The sequence below is a fragment of the Grammomys surdaster genome, unplaced genomic scaffold, assembly GCF_004785775.1.
Source record: "Grammomys surdaster isolate TR1022 unplaced genomic scaffold, NIH_TR_1.0 126546, whole genome shotgun sequence".
In the NCBI taxonomy this organism is placed as follows: Eukaryota; Metazoa; Chordata; class Mammalia; order Rodentia; family Muridae; genus Grammomys; species Grammomys surdaster.
The window spans coordinates 4,090,232-4,110,965 of record NW_021621338.1 but is presented as its reverse complement, the minus strand read 5'-3'; the positions used below and the strand labels follow the sequence as shown (position 1 = coordinate 4,110,965).

At 36.8% G+C, this 20,734-nt stretch overlaps 1 protein-coding gene and 1 long non-coding RNA gene across 3 annotated transcripts in view; both read left to right on the top strand.

Moving 5' to 3' along the window:
- The first annotated feature begins 180 nt into the window (after positions 1 to 180).
- Positions 181 to 9,030, top strand: LOC114614954. The gene is made up of 3 exons (XR_003710415.1): positions 181 to 255; positions 6,477 to 6,621; positions 8,983 to 9,030. It is a non-coding gene; the product is annotated as an uncharacterized LOC114614954 (long non-coding RNA).
- Positions 9,031 to 10,699: 1,669 nt separating this feature from the next.
- Positions 10,700 to 20,734, top strand: part of Usp37 (ubiquitin specific peptidase 37) — a 60,005-nt gene continuing 49,970 nt past the window's right edge. For both annotated transcript variants that reach the window (XM_028760646.1, XM_028760645.1), the window contains exons 1-3: positions 10,700 to 10,917; positions 14,046 to 14,217; positions 18,069 to 18,169. In XM_028760646.1, coding sequence (XP_028616479.1) covers positions 10,762 to 10,917; positions 14,046 to 14,217; positions 18,069 to 18,169 — 429 coding nt within the window. In that variant the 5' untranslated portion in view covers positions 10,700 to 10,761. The remainder of the gene's footprint in view (positions 10,918 to 14,045; positions 14,218 to 18,068; positions 18,170 to 20,734) is intronic.

The window sequence follows — 20,734 nt, the reverse complement described above, 5'->3', positions numbered from 1 at the left end:
CGAATGCTTGGGGGTGGGGCTTGCGCGCTTACGTACACGCGCCTGGACTGGTTGCGTCGAGAGTACGTGCGTCAGTACGTGTTTGCGTGTAGTCACAGTTCCCGCCATCAGCGGGTTTAGGTGTGCTGAGGAGAGACCGGTCTCGCTGTCTGGGGCTAGAGGAGCCCCTTCCGTCCGAGCCTCTCGGCTCCTCCCACTCCGCGGGAACTTTGTGCTTCCGGCAAACTTCTCCCGAGCTGGGACCCTCTGGCACAGGTATGGCTAGCCGGGACAGCTTCTGAATTGAGCCGTTTTCCCCGGCACCCCCCCCACCCTGTGCGGTCCGCCCACTCGGCGTCCACTCCAGAGTTCGCCGGTCTGCTTCTCAGCCCGCCCCGGGTCCTTGGACTCTCCCTATGCCTTACAGGTGGCCCATTAGAGTGTTTTCTCTTTACTTTCCTTCTCCTTTAACGCGTCCGTATTGTCACTTGCTTTCTGCATTCTAAACCTGGCCTCTCTTCACCAAGGTTCAGGTGGTCTCAGCTTGCCTCTGTGCAAGGCCTGCTGTCTTTACAGGTGACTTTGTTGCCACATATTCATCAAGACCTTGGATGCGATACTCGCCTTCTTGATCATTCTTAACTTTCCTACTCCTCTTAGACATTACTCGCTGAAAGAGAGTGAGTGTAATTTTTGTCGTGCATTTGGTTGCTGTCTGTATCTAGCCATGACACTGACGATGTCCAGTTTACCAATTTTAAATCAAGATCTGGCGAAAAATAGAAAGGTAATCGGTAAGAAAGTTCCATGTCGTTGGAGAGTTGTACTGTAGTGTTCTTCAGATATTCTTTTGACGAGTTATACTACCTAATGAGTCTATAGCTGAAAGAGCTAATCTAAGAGGGAATGTTAAGGGGGCATTTGGGTTTATTGGGTTAGTATTAGAGGAGGCTTCCGGGCCAGACAGATAGATGGACACTAGTGTGTTTGTATGATATGTTTGTCATTTGTCATGTTAATATTTGGATGAATATCCAAAAGAATAGTGTTGTATACTGGCAAAAGGTAAACGAGGGACTGAAAAACCCAAGGACAGATGTAATCAGTTGTCTTGGTAAGAAACTTTGGCAGGGTAAAATGATTTGGTTTTGGACTGCGGTTTCTCTTCTGTTGCTCTTCCAATCCTCTCTAAGCTTTAAATTCTGCTATATGTTGATAACTTGAGGATTTTTATTTCCAGATCCGTATTTAAATAGCTAACTCTACTTAACATCTCAACTTGATTTTTTTCCCCTTAGGAATTTCAAATATGACACCTTTAAAAGCTAGAGTCTTGATCTTTCTATCTGTACCCAAATTCTCTCCTTTCCAGTGTCCACTACCACATGGTGCCATCTGTCCATTTGTTCAGTTACACTGGGCAGAAGCTTGAGAGGCAGTCTTGATTTCTTCATCCTATGTGTTCATACCTTTCCAAGTTCTGTTTTACTTCCAATACATGTTTTGCATCTATTTCTGACCATCTTCACTTTTACTTTTCTAGTTCAAAGCACAGTTCTTTTTCATATGAACTTGATCTCCCTTGCTCCTATTCTCACCTATAAAATTGGATTAAGAGTTCATAGCTTACCTGGGTAGTGAGAGGCAGGTACAGATGGATCTCTGAGTTCAAGACCAGCTTGGACTACAGAGTGAATTCCAGGACAGCCAGGAACAGAGACAGCCTGTCTCTAAAAACCAGAAAAAAAAAAAAAAAAGTTCTCACCTTAGTGGATTATTATGAGTGCTATAAACTTGCTGAAGCATTGACACACAGAATCTGGCAAGTAAGAATTAATTTTTTGTTTTGTTTTGTTTTTTTGTTTTTCGAAACAGGGTTTCTCTGTATAGCCCTGGCTGTCCTGCCTGACAAGTAAGAATTAATTATTATTGTAATTATAAGTTAAAAACACTACTTTCCTATCTGATCTCCCTGGATTTTGTTTTTCTTTTTTGTCTTCTTCCCAAACTCACCACTATCTATCCATTCATTCAAATAACATATAATTTCTTAGCTTGAAACCCTTCAGTGACTTTCCCATTGCCAAGGTGCTTATTACTTTAAGATAAAATTTAAAATCATGTTCTGGGGATACAGTTCAGTTGCTGGAATGCTTGCCTAGTATGCACGAATCCCTGGGTTTACACTCCAGCACCACATAAAGCCAACAGAGACAGGAGAATCAGAAATTCAAGATATACCAGCCTAGATGAAAAGACCATCTCTTTTAAAGAAGAAGAGGAGGAGGAGGAAGAAAAAGAAGAAGATTATTATTATCATTATTATTATTATTTCAGAATCACAAGATTCTATATAACCTGGTTCTTGCTTGCTTCTTTACCTTCACCTTCTGACCTCTTCCTTTCTTTTAACTAACCTCCTGCCACACTGATTTAATTTATGTAGACACTCAATGTTTCTGGTTTACGGCTTTTGCATATACACTGCTCTGTTTATTTGGATTGTTCCAGCACTAGTGAGTGCTACCATCCTTCGATCAACTTATGTCTGAATTTTCAGTTTAAATAATACTTTCTCAGAGAAGCCTTGTTGATTTTTTTCTCTTTTACACACACACACACACACACACACACACACACACGAGGTGTAAAAAAAAATGAGCATAAAGCGACTTTCACATTCATTTCTCAAAAATGGTTAAATGAATCAAATTGGAAATTGCATAAGCTTGTAATGATTTAAAGTATAAGATGCTTTAAGAATCATCATACATTTTGAAAGCATCAGTTTTCAGATACTCTTATCAAATGAATTATTCTGCAAAGGACACATCAAAGGAAAACAGCTAGAAATATAGCTGAGCTGGTACTTGGTTAGCATGCTGGAAGCCTGGATTCTATTTGAAAATGAGGTGGGGAAAGCAACCGAGGATCTCCAGTTAAGGATTTTTTTTTTTAAACTTAATTCCTATGTGAATCAGGAACAGGATTGTGTGAAATCATTCTGGTTTCAGACAATCTAATGGAGGTAAATCTTTTGTAAATTAGAGATAAAATCTTATTTAGATAAAAAAAATTTCTTTCCCCTAAGACTTGAACTTTATCTCCTTTGTATACTTACTGTATGTGATTATAAAAATTAGCCGGGCAGTAGTGGTGCACACCTTTAATCCCAGCACTTAGGAGGCAGAGGCAGGTGAATTTCTGAGTTCGAGGCCAGGCTGGTCTACAGAGTGAGTTCCAGGACATCCAGGGCTACACAGAGAAACCCTGTCTTGAAAAACCAAAAAAAAAATATATATATATATATATAATTGATATGGTATCTGTGTACGTGTTCATGCAAACATGTGGGTTGGGTACATGTGTACCATGGCATGTATGTTGATGTGGTCAGAAGACATGTTTCAGGAGTCATTCAATTTTCACTGTTGGATCCAGGATCAAACTCATGTCATCAAGCTTGGACAGCTAGTGTCTTTTCCATTTGGGTAATTCTTTACAGGTTCTATTTTTTTTATGATTTTTATGTTTTATTTTTTTGTTAGGAAAGAGAGTCCTTGAAAATCTATAAGAGTGGTTTATATTTTTTTAGCGACAGGTTAAATTGAGACTAGTAAAGATGAGGGTTTTTTGGGTTTTTTTGAGACAGGATTTCTCTGTAGCCCTGGCTGTCCTGGAACTAACTATTCTCTCTGTAGACCAGGCTGGCCTCAAACTTACAAGTGCTGGGATAAAAGGTGTGTGCCACCACGCCTGCCTTAAACAGGGTCTTAAGCCGCTTCAGGCTCCCAGTTCAGGATGTATTCATTTATGGTGGTATTTAATTACTTGCAAGATGAGATTTCTACAAATAGATAAAACAGTTCTTAGTAGATAAGGAAGTCAATATTAAAGTTTAATAACATGTTTTAGGGATTTAAGAATTTATATTGAAAACAATAAAACACTAAAGTGTTACAGATGTCAAACACAAGTACTTGGTTTTATTTCCTAGTTTGTAATGAGCAAGTAAAAATGTTTACAATGGAGTTAAGTATTAGAACAGGTACTTTTATTTTGTTGAAATATACTAGAAGTGTGCCTGAGTTCTTGTTGTTATACATCATGTGCCTTCCTAATTAGGGAGAAGACTAAAAAAACAAATAATGTGGACTTTGGTTCCTAAGAAATAAAAAGAATGGTTCTTCCAGATGGTTTTGAGCCACCATGTGTTTGCTGGGAATTGAACTCAGGACCTCTGGAAGAACAGTCAGTCCTCCTAACTGCTGAGCCATCTCTCCAGACCAAAAGAATGGTTCTTTAGAAAGACTTTGAAGAAAAGGATTCATTGATGGAAAAAAAAATCCTTTGAGAATAATGTCTGGGAAGTGACTCAGAATTCATTGATGAGGATGATCTATGGTAGTGGTTAAAAATTTGGGTTCTAGCCAGGTGTAGTGGTATGTACCTGTGATCCTAGCCCTTGAAGAGTAGAAGTAGGAGGAATAGTAGTTAGCCTCCACATAACATAGTTGAAAGCAAGCCTAGGTTACATGGGACCCTGTTTCAAAAAACAAAACAAAACAAAAAAGGAAGCAGCTTTTTCTCTTACTGACTTTTATCTTATCTTTCTTTGTTTCTTCCTTTTTTTTAAAGATTTGCTTACTTTTATGTCTGTTTTTCCTGCACATATGTATGTATACCACATCTGTGCCTAGTGCCTGTGGAGGTGAGAACAGAGTGTCTGGTCCCCTGGAATTGGAGTTACAGATGGTTGTGAGCTACCATGTGAATGCTGGGATTTGAAACTAGGTCCTCTGCAAGTGAAACAAGTGATCTAGACTACTAAGCCATTTCTCTAGCACTCTGCATAAATTTCTTTTCTTTTTTTTTTTTTTTTTTCGTGTAGGGGAGTGGTTTTTTGAGGTTTGTCTGTGCAACCCCAGCTGTCCTAGGACTCGATCTGTAGACCAGGTTGGCCTTGAACTCGGAGATCCACCTGCTGCTTTTTCCTCTGCCTCTGAATCTCTGAAAGCCTGAGATTCCTTTATCTGTAAAATACAGTTATAAACCCTATCCTTAGATTATTAATATTAGCCAGGCGGTGGTGGCGCACGCCTTTAATCCCAGCACTTGGGAGGCAGAGGCAGGCGGATTTCTGAGTTCGAGAGTTCAAGAGTTCGAGGCCAGCCTGGTCTACAGAGTGAGTTCCAGGACAGCCAGGGCTACACAGAGAAACCCTGTCTCGAAAAACCAAAAAAAAAAAAAAAGAAAGAAAGAAAGAAAGAGGTTATTAATATTAAATGAAAGTGCTTGATATTCTACTTATTGCTATGCTTAGTTAATGATTGATACTGGGTGAGGTAATGGCAAAAAAGTGAGAATTTTAGTTAATTAATCAACTTACTTATTTTGAGACTGGTTCTCATGTAGTCCAGGCTGGCCTTGAAACTCACTGTGTGTCCAAAGATGAACTTTGAACTGACCCTCCTGTTTCTACCTCCCAAGTGCTGGGATTAGAGGCAGGCCAGTTAACCTGGTGCTGAGGATTAAATCTAGGGTTTCCTGTATGTACCCTACCAACTGAGCTACATCCCTATCCCAAAGTGATGAATTTCTAAATTAGGGAAGCACTTTTTAAAAGTTGGGGTTTAAAAGATGTTGAATAGGTGAGAATGATCTTAAAGCTTAGCAATTAAGACTTGCCTGAATGATAAAGGAAAGGATAAACATGGGGAAATCAGGCCAAGCATGGTGGTACACGCCTTTAGTCCCAGCACTCTGGAGGAAGAGGCAGGCAGACCTCTGTGAGTTTGAAGCCAACCTGGTCTAGAAAGTAAGTCCAGGACAGCCCTGGACACACAGAGAAATCCTGTCCCAAAAGACAAACAAACCAACCTAAACTAAAAAAAAAGGAAAAGGAGGAATGGTAGCTGATCATTCACTGTGTCATTCACATTTGTTTCTCCTGCTACACTGTCTTCTAACTGGAATATAGTAAATCTGAAGCTTTTGTCCAAATGAACAGATGAGTTGATAATCTTGTTTAAAGTTTGTGGTAGAATTTCAGAGATAATTAGGCTTAGAGGGACCTAAAATTTAAAAAGATTTTTTTGTTGGTTTTTTTTTTTTGAGTGCTTTCCAAAAGGTAAGTGAAGATACCCTTTTCCCACCTTTAAAAACTACAGCTCAACACACCTTAGAAGCAGCCTTTAAGACAGTTGTGATGTAACAATGTTTCTAAAGTCAACAAAGGATGTACTTTTTCACTGACTTAGTTTCAAAATCTAGTAGCAATAAATAAAAGCAAGACACAGGGTGATGGACTTGCAGGCTCTTCCTACAATTCCTCCTTCTCTACTGCAGGCACATCCCTATTTTGTGAGGGGTGGAAAGTCTTTACATATTTTTAGTAAGTGGTCTTTAAATGAGTCTTTTTGACATACATGATTTGTTTTCTTGAGTTTTAATTTCATATGTTGAAACTTTTTAAAGCACACTTATGTTTTCTTTAGCTGAGTTGGTGACTGCTGGAGGGACCACTGGTAGAGCTGAAGAATATGAATAGTTTCTCAAGAAAAGTACATTGCTTTTGGCACAAGAAGCAGAATAACTGTGAATTATTATCACGTGGAATTTTTCAGTAAAAATCACTGAAAAGTAAGTTGTTTTTGTTTTTGGTTCTGTTTCCAATATTATGCAAATAGGCAAGAATTAGCAGTTTTTTATATTCACTATGTAATTATACTTTTATGCTTCAGTGTGTTTTCTTTACTACAGAATGCCTCCAATATGTGTGCATTTAAGTAACTGAATACAATGTATACACTGTTTGCAATATGAACACTCAAATTTGGATGGCAATCAATTGTGAAATAGTTTAGAAAAAAGAGAATCTTTTAACATACTTAGAATTTATTTTAATTTTCTTTTGTTAAAAGAAAATAACACTAGTTGGATAAGACAACTAGTGTTAGAGTTCAAGGAATCTTTGATTCCTGTTGACAAAGTTTAGTTATTGCTAGGCACATGGTTCACTTTTGCAATCCCAGTCGGTGAGGGGCTAATCCAGGAGAATTGCTGAGTTTGAAACTAGCCTATACTATACAATGAGTTCTAGACTGGAGTGCTACAATGTAAGGCCCTGCCTCAAAAAAAATTATTTTTCTTTTAAAATTGTTTCTACATGTACTTCAGTCTGAAAAACTGTCTCTTAAGCAAGTAGGGCAAGGTCTGATAACTTGATGAGTGTTCAGAAGTGGTTATTGTTCATCCATTTGGTACAAAAGAAGGTACTGAGCATATTAAAGTTGTACTTATTCTCTAATTTTATGCTCTGTATCTTTCAGTCTTTTCATTAGAAGAAAACAAAGTTGTTAAAGTGATTAAGAAAATGTTCTACACATAAAGTTATGAAGCAAAAATTTTATACTCATAACCAAGAGTTGCATTTAGAATTAGACAAAAATAGGATTTTTAAATTTCTTACATATTTTAGTGAACATGAAATTTTATCTCTAAGTTTTATTTAATAATGATTTTTTAATAAGGTAAATATTAAGATATTTGTGCTTTATATTCCCTTTTGGTACCCTAACCAATAATGAGATATAAAGCAAGATGAAAGAATTTGATAAGACAAAACTTTTTGAAGGGAGAAGTATAAGGAAAGATGAAAAAAATTTGTAGGATATAAAACATTTTTATAAAAATGGACTTATTATGTATCTTTGATCTGGTACTTGTATAAGTTAGACTAGCCTTAAGTCCACAGTAATCTTCCAAGTGCTGGGATTTACAGGTATGTGCCACCATGCCTAGCTTGTTTATCATTTTTGAGCACCGATACTTAGTGAGATTAAAGAACATATTCCATGTCTTCAAGTAGTATACATAGAAACAAAGGTATAAACAGCATTTATAAAACAGTGTCAAAAATGTCTCCATAAGTACAAAGTACAACAGAAATATGGAGAAGGATTTAGATAGCCTCAGAGTGGTTATGAGGAAGAGAACCAGTGAAAAGTAGTCAGGAAGCTTACAGAGGGTAACATCTAAGCTGAGCCTTGATTTTTGAACCAACAGAAGGAATTAAGGCAGGTTGGGGAAGGGAGAATACATGAAAACTTATAGACATGACCACAGTTTGTAAAGATGCAGTGTCATAAGAATACAGGCTTTGGGAAAATTTTTTAGTTGAGAAGGCTGGATTGAGGGGACTCTTACTAGGAATGGATAATCAGGGCCTGGATCATGAGGCTCTGATGTCATGTTAATGAACTTGTATTTTATTTAGAAGAGAATGAAAGGTCATTTAATAATACTAAGATGGAGAATGATTCTATTTGATTTGTAGTTTACTTAGAAAATTGCCTGAGGACCGGAGAGATGGCTTGGTGGTTAAGAGCACACTGACAGTTCTTCCAGAGGTTCTGAGTTCAATTCCCAGTAACCACATGGTAGCTCATAACCATCTGTAATGGGATCTGATACCCTCTTCTGGCATGTCTAAAGAGATCAACAGTGTATTCAGATTCATAAAATAAATAAAATGCTTTTAAAAAAAAATGTTACCTGAAAGGGCATGTGGAGTTAGAATTCACAGAATTTTAACCTCCCATTTTTAGTCCAATACCAAAATAATACAAGAAGGTCAGAGCTAGTGACTCTGGCTTGGGAAGCTGATGTAGGAGAGGAAAAATGTATCCTTTCTAATCCTGATAGACAAAATGGAAAAAAACTCAAGGACTTGGACAAACAATAGAGCCACAAATAATTGCTAAAATGTATTACAAGTGTAGGTTGCTTGTTTAGCTTTTGGCAAGGTTATTAGTTTGAGCAAAATGATACATGAATAGGCAGGTCTATAAATAATAATAAATGTTATTACTTTGAATTTATACATTTAGTTAATTGCTAATAATTAAATGTAGCCACAGTTGGCCCTCAGAAATTTTTGAGGATGTGAATAAAGAGTACTGACCTCTCAAAATGTTTTTTAATTTCTTTTTTAATTCCTAGTTATTTTCTGTGCAATAACTATAGGCTTTGAACTAGAGGACCCCAGACTAGTCGTCTCTTGCCTACAGGTGAGTTGTTTGTTTGTAGCTTTTGAAAGTAAATTAGAATTTATTGCTTATAATATAAAATGAGTAGTTTTATATAAAGTTTATTTTCATGAAGAAAAAATTAGGTGATCTGGCAAATTTGGTTTATGTGCTAGTAGATTTGATAGCACGTATATGTTTTATCTACCTGAGTCATTTCTCTTACCTAGCTAGCCGCTAAAGATGGTTGTTTTGTAGCTTGTGTCAACATGTGATTTATTGAGGTCTTTGGAAAAAGAGATACTATAGAGAAGGATTGATTCCGCTTGGACACTAACTCCATACATATTAAAAGTACTATCAGCTGAGTATATATGCTGTTTTATTCCCCAACATTATAGTGTTTGCCGTTGCACTTCATGGTTGACACACTAATATCAGAAAAGAAAATTACAATTAGTGACAGAGTCAGCTCCCAATTTCTAGACCGAATATGTCTTTTATGCTATCTTTTCTACATTTTCCAGTTGAGCTATCTAGACAGTAGTATTGTTCAAATAATGTATAAATTTATAAGCAAAAATCCATTTTAGAGATACTGTTTTAGAATTTGAAAATACATAAAAAATTTGATTAACAGTGTTAGATATTTGCACATTTATATATGCAGTACTATTTGGTAATATCTCCTATTACTATAATTTTACTTGCTGACTTTTGGCAAAGCTAGTTGAGTATTAGATATCCTATTAATGATATAAGTCACTTACAAGTATTAAAGTTCATTCAAGGGGTTGGGAAGATGACTCGGCTAAGGTACTCAATGACCAAGCCTGATGACCTGAGTTTGAATTCCCAGAACCCAATCAAAAACTGGACAGAGTACAACATGTCTGTAATCCCAGCATACTCCTACAGGAGTTAGGAGGCAGAGACAGAATCATAGGAAGTTTATGGGTTCACTACCCTGCAGGATGCGCAATGAACAAAGGGGACCTTGTCTCAGGCAACTGCTGTACAAGTGTTCCTCTACTCAATAACACACATCATATACACAGGAAAGAGAAGAAAATAGTTCATTCTGGAAACTTGAATATTTGTTTAAAGTTAAATTGCTTTATAGGAATGCTAATGTTGGGTTAGGGAAGGAGTAAGATTTTGTTGTTCTTGTTGTTAGAGATTAAGTGATTTTTTTCCTAATGTAATTCTGGATGTTGAACTAGTTTGTTTATTCCTAATTTTTAAAATTCATTTGCTATATGGTGTACATGTGAATATACTTACTGCTGACTAAGTTATATTGGGTTGAAACTCCATATTCTAAGGAATGGAGTCACTGGAGTTGATTTTTAACTTAAAATTGAAATTCAAACTCTATTATATAAAAAGAAAAGAATGAGTACTTTAATGATAAAGTCACCTAAATTGAGAATGGAATTGTTATTTCTAATTGCCATATCAACTAATTTGTGAATGGTGCAGGATACAAAATACAGTGACTAATAGATACAAAGAAGCATGTACAAAAGAAATGAAAGATGATTAAATTTCATCTGCCTTAGCTAGCTCTATTATCTGTGTTCTTCAACTGATCAGGACCTTTGAGTATGAAGATGCAGAGATAAAAGAGATTGATTCAAATAGAAAACTATATAAAATGATAATCACTTGTAATTTTTTTTCTTAGAATTCATCAGGTGAACATATATTTTTGCTTTTTAATTTGGTTAAAAGCAATTTATTTTTAAAGAAAATGTCTCCTCTGAAGATATATGGTCCTATCAGAATTCGAAGTTTGCAGACTGGGATTACAAAATGGAAAGAAGGATCCTTTGAAATTGTGGAAAAAGACAATAAAGTCAGCCTTGTAGTTCACTACAACACTGGAGGAATTCCAAGAGTATTTCAGGTATAACAAATTTTGATTTGGACTGGTTCCTTAGTGAAATCTTTTTTATTCACTAATAGCCTCACTGTGTCATAGTTACAGTAAAGTAACTCTGCAAGGCTTCCTACTTCCAAGACACGAGAACTTTGATGTACCCGTCTTATAAATTACTCAGTAGTGTTGTTGGGTTTAATAAAGAGTAGAAAGCAGTCACCATTGTTGCAATGAAAACTAGTGGGAAAGAATTTAGAGAGGTTTAGGTACCAAATATTTAGCTTTTCAAATCTATATTAACAACCATGAACAGTGACGCATATCTATAATACTAACTCTTAAGAGGTAGAGGCAGGAAAATCAGCAGTTCAGTGTTATCTTGGGCCACATAACAAGTTTGAGGCTAGCCTGGATTATATGAAACCTTGACTCAAAAAATAACATGGTCACTCATATAAAATAAATAAACAAAAATTAAGTGAAAAAAATAAAAAAATAATAAAAAAAAACATGGCATGGAACTGTAAGCTAAAATCCACTTCCTGTCCCCAAGAAAACAACAGTTAATAACAATAAACAAAACCCTATTAGACCAGCTTTGGCGGCATGCTCCTATGACTGTAGCACTTCGCAGGCTGAGCAAGTAGTATTTGTAATACAAGGCCAGCCTGGGCTACAGAGGCAGAACTTGACTCAGATGAGATTGGGCACATACCACAAAGTGATAGGGCCATAAGAACCTGTCTAGGAAAACTTGGAGCTAAAACGAGCTCAGTGGTTGTACTTGTCTAGTATGTCAGAACCTTGGATTCAATTACTAACCTCACACACACACACACCGGGGTGATCTGAGTTGATCCCCCTTTTTTTTCCTTTCAAATAATTGCTAGATTCATCCAATGGGATTTTTTTAGTGTCTTCTAAAAGTATCTATGTTCTAAATAATCCCTTTATATGTCATAGATTTTAATGGATGATTATTCAGGTCATCTTCTTTTTCTAAATATCTTGGATTTGTTTTGTTTCTATTTTTTAAGATTTATTTATTTTATGTTTATGAGTGTTCCATCTTCATGTGAACCTGCATGCTAGAAGAGGACATCGGAACTTATTAGAGATGGCTGTGAGCCACCATGTGGTTACTGGGACTTGAACTCAGGACCTCTGGAAGAGTAGCTGGTACTCTTAACCACTGAGCCATTTCTCCACTCCCCTTACAGTAACATGCTATAACTTCTAACTGTAAAAAATTGAAGGTTCTTTGTTACTTATTACTGTCTTTAAAAAATAGCTATTAGGCCAGCAAGGTGACTTAGTGGGTAAAAGCACCTGCCACCAAGCTTAGTGTTCTGAATTTGTTCCTTAAGGCTTACAGGGTAGGAGAGTATCAATTCCTACAAGTTACCCTCTGTGACATGTGCACACCATATATATATATATACACACACATATGTACACACAAAAAAGTAAAAAAAAATTGAATAGTTTATCTTCTGTACTACTCTTGTGGAGCAAAGAGCTGCTGCTATTTGTGTGAATTGGATTTAAGAACATATCTTAGCATGAGAACACATTTCTATAATCCCAGCATTTGGGATTCATACAAGAGAATCACAACTTCAGGCCTAGCCTGGTCTACGTGATAAATTTGAGACCAGTTTAAGGTACATAGCAAGACTATGTCTCAAACAAAACAAAAACATAAAACAGGATCTGGAGAGGTAGCTCAGTGATTAAAAGCACTGACTGCTGTTGCAGAAGACATGGGTTCAGTTCCCATCACCAACATAGCAGCTTACAACTGCTTGTAACTCCAGTTCCAAGGTATCCAATGCCCTCTTCTGGTCTCTGCAGCACTAGGCATCCACATAGTATGTATGCATACATGTGGGCAAACACTCATACCTTAAAAGTAAATAAGCTCTCTTTTAAAAAACCTCAAAACTTATCATATTTTATGTACCTAAAAAAAAATCTATACTCATCAGGCCTTGAGAGGTGGCATAGTAGGTAGGTGCACTGGTTGCTGTTTAAGAGGACTTGGGTCCAATTCCTAGTACCCACATGGTGGCTCACAACTGTAACTTCAGTTCCAGGGCATCTAGTACCTTTATCAGGCCTCTGAGGGCACCAGGCAAGAAACATACATGAAGGCAGAATACACATACACGTAAAAATAAAATACATATTAAAATGTATATTTATTAATTAGTTTTAAAAGAATAAATGTCAAGCTTTATGCTCAAGTTTTATTGAATAAATTTTTCCATTTGTTTATACTTTTGAACTATGAAAGTAAGTTGTGTATGTTTTTGTGTATTGCATATATTCTGTTTAAGTATGGTGGTACACACTTGTAACTCCAGTGCTCAGGAGCTGGAATCGGAAAGAACTGAGGCCAGACTGGTCTTTACTATATAGTGGGTTCAAGGCCAGCCTAAATTATATAGTAAGATTGTCAAAACAAAGATCTGCTGAGAGGGTAAAAGTACATATCACATGGCGGAGGGAAAACCAATTACCACAGGTTGTCCTCTGACCTTCATTGGCATGCTGTTGTAACCCCCTCCTCTGATACTCCCAAAATGAATAAAATGCAATACAAAGTTAGTTTGAAAAGCTAAATGTGAGCTATGCACAATACCATGCATATTTAATTCCATTACTCAGGAGGGCAGAGGCTTGGTAGTTAAGAGCACTGTGAGTTTAGAGGCCAGTATGGTCTACATAATGAGTTCCAGACCAAGTAGACTATATAGCAGGACCCCATCTTTTTAAAAAAGAAAAAAAAAATGGTTCAGTGGCTAAAAGCACATACTTCTCTTGCTACAGACCCAGTTCAGTTCCCAGCAGTCATGTGGAGCAGCTCATGACCAACTGGAATTCTAGCCTTAGGGAATGCAATGCTCCTGGCTTCCGTAGATGCTAGTACATGCTCATACTCAGACACACATGCATCCTTATAATTAAACATAGAAAAATGTCTTTACAAAAGTAATATATTTGAGTTAAATTTATCAAGAAAGAGGAACTCCTTTTGTAGGAAGGGAAAAAGGTAAATAGAAACGTGTGAAGGTTAGCAGTTTTTAGACAACTTTATTATAATTTGTTGAATATTTTAGATAGAAGATAATTTTTCTTTCTTTTTTTTAAAGCTAAGTCATAACATTAAAAATGTGGTACTACGACCCAGTGGAACAAAACAAAGTCGTCTGATGTTGACTTTACAAGATAACAGCTTCTTGTCTATTGACAAAGTACCAAGTAAGGATGCAGAGGAAATGAGGTTGTTCCTAGATGCAGTCCATCAAAACAGACTTCATGCAGGTAGGCACCAGTCATCTCATGAGTTTACAGTTCTAAAAGAATATGATGACTAAGGGCTAGGTAAGTATGGGGCTCACGTGGTAGAGTGTTTGTCTACCATGTACAAGGCTCTGGAGTTGATCCCTAACAGCTCAGTACATAGAAACCAAGCATGGTGGGCATGCATATAATCCCAACACTTGAGTAGAGACAAGAGGATCAAAGTTTAAGATCATCCTTAGCAACATGAGCTATATGAGATTATGTGAGCTCAGGCCAGCCTAAGCTATATGAGTCAAAGAATATGATGACTGCTCACCAGTATTCCTGATGGAAAAATCCTCAACTAAGTACTATTAGACTGAGTTAAGTGGCACAATACAAGAATTACGTTATGTTTATTCCTGGAATGTTAGAATAGTGCAGCATGAAAGTCAGTCTATATAATGTACCACATTAACAGAAGGAAGGGCAAAAACACATATCTCAATTGATTTTTTAAAAAATGACAAAATTTAATATTCTTTGACAATAAATACTCTAGACTATGGGCACAAGAAAACTGTTTCAACATGATAAAGGATTTGCATGTTACATCCACAGCTGACACACTTAAGAGAAAATCTGAAAGCCTTTTCTCTTAAAAACAATAACATAAGGATGTCTGTTCTTGCCACTTCTGTTCAATATAGCACTTGAAATCTTGCCGTAGCAATTGGGCAATGAAGAAATAAAGGGGTGTTAAAATTGAAAAGGAGGAAGTAAATACCACTGTTCACTGTTTACCTTTATCTCAGTTTTCAAGTATAACACATGAGTTGGGCGGTGGTGGCGCACGCCTTTAATCCCAGCACTTGGGAGGCAGAGGGAGGCGGAGGCAGAGGGAGGTGGATTTCTGAGTTCGAGGCCAGCCTGGTCTACAGAGTGAGTTCCAGGACAGCCAGGACTACACAGAGAAACCCTGTCTCGAAACCTCCCCCCCCCAAAAAAAAAAGTGTAACACATGAACAGAGTAGAGGTGTAGCTCTAGTAGAACTGGCACTTAGCATGTACAAGTCCCTGCACTCCTTCAACCCCCTCCACAGAGAATGAAGATGTAGCAGTATGAGTTTTCTTATCTTTAGTTGATATATTAGTACACCAGTCTTGTCAAATAGGGTTTTTGTAGGTTTCTATTTACTAATCATTTGTTCATATTACCAGTCTTGAACTATGTTAACGTCAGTATTAACAATTCTGAGTTCAAGTAGGGTGAGATGGCAAATGCCTGCTATCCCAGCACCCAGGAAGCTAAGGGTAGGAGACCTTGTTTACAGTCTGTTAACTAACTCTGTTGAAGAAAGGGCAGAAGAGAAAGAGTAGGAGGGAAGTGTACAGTATACTTGTAACTATTACTTAAGAGGCAGTTGGATTGTGAGTTTCAAGCCAGCCTGGGCTACATAGCAAAATCTTGTCTTAAAGAAGCATTTGAATGTAGCACTGTTTAAGATCTTACACATTGGGAACTGAGTCTATATTTCTATTTTGCTTTTGTCTACCATACCCATCATATTAATTGAATCACAGTCCTAAGAACGTGGGAGTTGGGTGGTTGTGGTGCCTTTGATCTCAGTTGGAGGTGGTCATTGAAGGTGGTCGAAGTTCAAGACCGGGATAGCTAGGGCTAAACAGAGAGACCCTGTCTCAGACAGTAATAATAATAATAATAGAAATAATAATAATGTGGGCTTTTTTTTTTTTAATGTATGTAGTACACCATGTCTTTAAATGCGTTGACAGGTAAGCATTTTATACTCACTGGAGACCGAAGAGTCTTTCTCATGCTAGGCAAATACTCTTATCATTAAGCTACATTTCTTGCTCAGTTTATTTTTATTTTGAGATAGAGTGAGGTTAAGGTGTCCTGCTGGCTTAGAACTTTCTTACTGAGCCTCCCATATAGCTTGAATTATAGGCACGTACCACCACACCCAGACATTCTAAAGAATGAGTCCTGATGAATGCATGTTAAAGACTTAATAAATCTTATTAGTTTGCTGTGAGCTTAACTCTTAACATACTCTATGATTTTGGCTAAATCATTTTAATTTTTTAGGTTCAGTGGTCTTGATGCACAACAACACACATTACAAAGACTAGTATTTGATAGTATTAAATAGTATTTTTACAAATACTTGGAAAAATCCAGCTGGACATAGCGACACATATCTGTCATCTCTTCATTGAGTAAGTGGGGACAGGAACATTGCAAGTTAAAGGCCAGGCTAAGCTACAGATGAGATAGTAAGTGCTGACTACCCTGACCCTGGACTGTTGAGCTATATTCCCTTTCCACAATAATAGTACAGGAGATAAGAATAGAAGAAAGAAGTTGACAGAGTTGAAAGAATTCACATTGGTAGCATTATCTATGTACAAGATAAATTGCTAAGTACTTAAGAAGTAACACTAGATACTTTTCTTTCATCTAAGTAAAGTTTGAATCATAGTTTTGAGTTTTAAAAAATAAATTGATAGAATTGTAATGTGAGACAAGAGTGAATTCTAACAATCTCTGGGTCGAATAGACGATTGATAGCTTAGACTCTATATAACAATTAGATGATCTCCATGGCAAAGGAAAAATATTAGCTAGAGTGATGTCACAGAGTAATTTCTTTTTGAGGCTCTAGGGATTGAACCCAGAGCCTCACAGATGCTAGGGAAGCACTCAACTGCTGAGTCATACATAATAATGTGTTAATATCATTAACATTTTAAAATAGGGTCTTGGTAATTTGTGCAGGTTCTCCTCAAACTTGTTCTTCTACATGATATAATGTTAATATCATTATGAAACAATCCATTATATAAACTAATAAGAGAAAGGGAATTCAGAAGCGAATTGGAAAAAACTGCAAAATATGAATCCAAAATGTAGATGAACCTTAAGCCTGAAAAAAAATGCTCAAATTCATAATTAAACTCGATTTCTTATTTAGATTTATTCACATTATGTTTGAGTGTTTTTGCCCACATGTATATATACACGACATGTGTGCTTGGTGCCGGTGGAGGTCACAAGAAAGCATTGGATGCCCTGGAACAGGAGTTTCTGATGGTTGTGAACCACAATGTTTGTGCTGGGAATCAAACTCAGGTCCTCTGCAAGAGCAGCAAGTGCTCTTACCACTCACTGAGCCCTTTGTTCTAAACACTGTGATTTTGGTAGCTGTGTGAGGAAAGCAAGTTAAAAAGTCTGTATTTGTAGAGTACCTTGAGCTTTTGTAAACAAGTATGCATTTTCTCTTTTGGAATAGGAATTATTCTGCTTGGTAATTTTTTTTACGAAAATCTTTTCAGTGACATTTATTTATTTTGTGGACATGTATATGAACCCATTCACCCTGACACAGTATGCACACATGTGAAGAGTTGGTTTTCTCTTTTCATCATATGGGTTCGAGAGGTTATTTAAGCTTGTGGCATGTGTCTACACAAACACACAAATAATACAAAATAAACAAAAGGTAATATTTTTTAAATAGAAAGAAACTGTAATTGTTACTGTTTCTGATATTTTATTGACATTGGTGTGAGTATCCATGCCTAAGTTAAAGTGATATGTTTTTCCATAGTATTAATTGTAAAATGCTATGTTTGAGAATTTCTAGCATTTTTTGTTTTCTAAATTTTCATACTGTTAAATGGTCTTACCTTTTTGTCTTATTTATCCCTAAGTGTTGCTATGTATCTCATTTGTACATTCTATCAGAGAAAATTGGGTGTTTTGTCTTTTTTCCTCTTCTGCTTCCATTTCTGTATTATTATATAGCACTAATAATGATGAATATTTTTACTAAGCTACATGATTATTCATTTTTGTCCACCAGCTATGAAACCTTCTCAAGGTTCTGGTAGTTTTGGAACTATTCTGGGCAGCAGGACCTCTCAGAAGGAAGCTAACAGACAGCTTTCTTACTCAGACAATCAGGTATGTTCATTTAAATTGTCCTAGCTTTTTAAAGAATTGATAGCACATATAAGTAGCCCCATAGTATAGACTTTAGGTGATCTCTAGAGTAGCTGTGTCACAGTGGTACTTTGACATACCTGACCTCTTATCACTTTGTTTTTATAAAGAGTTTCTTAAATTTTATACCAATTTTACCTTTCTGTTGTTGTTTTGGTTGCTTGGTTGTTTCGAGGCAAGGTTTCTCTGTGTATCCCTGACTATTCTGGAACTAGTCCTGTAGACCAAACTGGCTTCAAACTCAAGAGATCCACCTGCCTCTGCCTTCCAAGTGCTTGGATTAAAGACCTCTGCCACCACTGATACCTGTCTTACAATTCAATTTTACCTTTTTACACAGTTTTTCTAAGTACATTTCATAGTTTTACTTAACAATTGTTTGATGTCCTACAGTCATCAGAATAGACTACAATGTCATTTTTACAACCAAGGATTTCTTATTATAAAATGTGGCATGTAGTACTGCCACTTATAGACATGTGTCATCAGTTAAGTTTAAGTTTCCTGAGCCTCAGTACCTATCTGAAAAATGGAGACAGCACCAACATCTTAGAAGTTCTGAGATAGCACATGTAAAAGGGGCTAGCTGTCTACTGTACTACTAGAGACCACCTCAGAGTGTTTGCTGCTATTTCTTTGATGCCTATAGGTCTGTCGTATATTGTGAACCTTGCCTTTATGCTTTATGACACCATACTATTTTATTGAGATTGTCCCTTTGATTTGAAAAAAGCTTTTGTTTATAATATTCAGCAAGCTGTGAGACTTGGTGTGCATCAGTAATATTTTTAAAGCAGTTTAGCAATTATTGTGTTTCTTTTCATTGGTTTACAAAGGAAAGGTCAGGTATAAAATCAGAAACTTCAAAGCTCTTCTGTAAATACGTTTGTACAGAGATGATTACTTAGATAATATTTGCTAGGTTGAACAGTAATAAAGTGTTAAATGACTTTTAGGGTTTTTTCATGGTTTTGTTATCTGTGTGTGTGCATTTGTGCCACTTGCGTCCATCTGGTAGTCAGAGGACAGCTTATAGTTCATTTTCTTTTTACATCATGTGCATCCTGGTGATTGCATTTGGGTTATCAGACTTCTTGATAGGTGCATTTACCCACTAAGCCGTCCATCTAGGCTCACACAGAGATTGATTTTTTGTTTTTTGAGACAAGTTTTCTGTAGTTCTAGCTATCCTAGAACTTGCTTTTTAGACCAGGTATGCCTCAGACTCACAGAGATCCTCCTTTTTTCTTTGCCTCCCAGTGCTGAGATTAATGGTATTGGCCACCACACTTACATGATGATGAAGATGATTGTTATCATGAGAGAATGTATAGGGAACAACCTGTGTTTCCAATTAGTATATTTTGGTTTTTTGGTTTTTTTAATTTTATACAGATTGAACCTGTGTATTTTTTGGGAAGGAGTAGAGGAGTCTGGCCTCTTTGAAGTGTATTTTGTTTTTTGGGTTTTTTGTTTTTGTTTTTGTTTTTTTTTTGTTTGTTTGTTTTTTGGTTTTTCGAGACAGGGTTTCTCTGTGTAGCCCTGGCTGTCCTGGAACTCACTCTGTAGACCAGGCTAGCCTTGAACTCTCGAACTCAGAAATCTGCCTCCCTCTGCCTCCCAAGTGCTGGGATTAAAGGCGTACACCACCACCGCCCAGCTGAAGTGTATTTTGAATTGAACAAATTTAAATAGTTAGAAATTTAAATGCTGGAATGTTGAAGTGTGTAGCACATATAAACGTTTGGAGTTGAGTTTGGTTGTGGTTTTGTTTTTGAGACAGGGTTTCTCTCTAGCCTTAGCTGTCCTGAAACTCACTCTGTAGACCAGTCAGACCTCAAATGCAGCAGAAACCTGCATGCCTCTGTGCTGAGGTTAAAGGTGTGCACCATCACCACCCAGCAATAAACGTTTGTATATCTATAAACATGTATAATACAAATTCTACACAGTTCTCTACATTGTCATTTGATCTTCCTGGAGCTAGAGTTACAGATGGTTGTGTGCTGCCTGTGGATACTAGGAAACAAACTCTATTTGCAAGAGTATTGTGCCCTTTTAACTCTTGGGCCATATCTTCGGCACCCCATTGTATACAGGTTTGGATGTAAAATACTTTCATGATCAAAATTTCAACAAATAAAAGGCTGGAGAGTTACAAATGCTCTTAACTGCTAATCCAGTTTTGTTGCTCTTGCCAGAAGACCTGTGTATAATTCTCAGAACCCACATGGCGCTCACCCAATTTCTGTAACCCACATGTGGCTCACAACCATGTATAATTTCAGTCTTAGGCGGATCTGATATCCTCTTCTGACCTCTGTGGGCACCAGGCACACATGTGATGCATAAACATACATGTAAGCAAAACATAAAACAAATGAATAAATTAAGTAAATGAGCTAATTAATTTTTTTTCAACAACAAAAATGGCCAAACAGTATATAGCTAGTACCCTGCCACGTATATAATTTAAAAAAGAGAGAGAGAGAGAGAGAGAGAGAGAGAGAGAGAGAGAGAGAGAGA